The 1,869-nt window shown below is 35.7% G+C and overlaps 1 protein-coding gene across 1 annotated transcript; it reads left to right on the top strand.

Annotated features, from left to right (window-relative positions):
- Positions 1–643: 643 nt before the first annotated feature.
- LOC120082569 (ribosomal protein-like protein) lies at positions 644–1,455 on the top strand. The gene has a single exon (XM_039037802.2). The coding sequence runs from the start codon at positions 775–777 to the stop codon at positions 1,225–1,227; it is 453 nt and encodes a 150-aa protein (XP_038893730.1). The 5' UTR covers positions 644–774; the 3' UTR covers positions 1,228–1,455.
- Positions 1,456–1,869: the final 414 nt, after the last annotated feature.

The raw sequence follows: 1,869 nt of genomic DNA, 5'->3' as shown, positions 1-1,869 counted from the left end.
TGACTTGACCATGTACTTTAAAATGGATAACAATTTAGTTTTTATCATGAAAAATCTTATCAAAATTAAGTATCAAATTTTATTACATAATGATTTAATATTTATAGTTCACAAAAAAAGATTTTCTGATTGGTTTATCGATATACATTTGTAATAAATTTCATTAAATTTTAATAATATTTTTCACAATAGATACTATATCGTTACAAATTATAAAATTGATCGACTTAATTGTTATTTATCAATATTCAATGACTAAATTGCTACAAATTTAAAACTACAAGCACTTAAACAATATTAATGAGAGATCATAATATAATTGTATTTTAGTCCATTACAAAATTTATGAACTAAATCGTAGTTTTCGTTAAAGTCTCAGACAACAAAAGCGTTGTTTTAACCAAAAATGATTATAGGTATTATTTATGAAAAAGGAAAAAATCATTATCAAATACTAATATTAAATATTATAATTATAATATTCAACTTTTATTGATATTTTTATCGGTATTTCTATTTTTTTTTATGAATTTAATATCGAAATAAGGGTAAATCGATATTTCAATTAAATTATATTATATGAAAATCCGTGGGACGCCAGAATTAATAAAGAAAAAGATCACTTTATGTTTCCATCGACCTCTACATTTTAAACACTGTTGTGGTGTAGGTTTACTTTTGTCGCGGGACGTCTCCCCATTTTCCTGTTGTCCTACTTCCTCCCGTTAGCCATTATCTCAAAATCGAGAGGGCTTCCTTCAGCTCTGAGCTGCAATGGGGGAATCACATTCATCAGCGCCCCCAAATTCTCTCCCCCAAGACAACAGTACTGCAAACCCCATGACGTCTTCAGGAACTCGAAGAAGAAAGCCTCCTTCCCCACAAGAACTCATATCCCACTACGAATCCCAAGGCCTTACTTCTCACGATGCTTCAATCAAGGTAATAGAAGACCTTCAGAATGCTCTCTTTAGGATCATCTCCTCCGGCAGAGGCAAAAAGGACAAGCTTCTGGTCGAGACTTCAAGGAAGATCGATGCCACTAATAACCGTCTTGCCATTCTCGACCTAAAGTTGGACTCCAAGCCAGGCTATGCCGAGAGTTTTGCCCTAGGTTTGGCTTCTGGGTCTGTTTTGAGTGGGATTGGGACTGTGATGCCCCATGTTTTTGGGGCTCTCACCAATATTTGGAGCTCTGTTAGTAATCTTACCAAGCATTCTTCTTGAATTTGATAGAAACTAGTCTTCGCTTTTGTGGTTTTGTTTTCCTTTTAGTTAGTCATGAATTCTCAGGTGGTTGGTAGTCTTTGTTTTCCGATTGATTCTGGCTAGATACTCGGGAAATGCTAATATTTGAGCTATGCCTTTTCTTTTTCCTTTCTTGGGGTGGGGTGTGGGATTGGTATTTCATGATTGGCATTTCACTTGGAATAATGATTTTCGACTTTTCGTCAAGGGTTCTTTCTCCTCCATTAGAAGTCGATAAAGGTAAATTAAAAGAAATGGTATTTACGGCGAAATCAAATAGGGCGGCATCAAGGGAATCTCCTTCATAGGTAATTATTTAGTTTGTGCACGGAAGGTAACGTTCTAGCCTTTTGAGTAAGAATAATAGTAACTCTGCTCGTGGGATTAAGCGGCGAATCAGGCTTCAGATTTTCAATTCCAACATTTTAGTACAACAACTATGGGGTGGGGATCAAACCTCCGAACTTCAGGAGGATGTCAATTACAAACTAAGCTCACATTGGCTCCAACGCCATCTCTTGCAGATGACACTGTTCATTTTTGCAGGGAAGTGAGGAAAGACTATCTTTTAGATGTCTTGAACATGGACTTCCAGCCAGGTTAAGAAGAGCAGGTGTTTTT

Source organism: Benincasa hispida, chromosome 1 (assembly GCF_027475165.1).
Source record: "Benincasa hispida cultivar pf3 chromosome 1, pf3_genome.v1.1, whole genome shotgun sequence".
NCBI classification, from domain to species: Eukaryota; Viridiplantae; Streptophyta; class Magnoliopsida; order Cucurbitales; family Cucurbitaceae; genus Benincasa; species Benincasa hispida.
The sequence above is the reverse complement of the archived record's forward strand: the minus strand, read 5'-3'. Positions and strand labels throughout refer to the sequence as shown.

What these genes read in the sequence shown, in the direction of transcription:
- LOC120082569 (XM_039037802.2), top strand. Translation starts at nt 775, where the DNA reads ATGGGGGAATCACATTCATCAGCGCCCCCAAATTCTCTCCCCCAAGAC.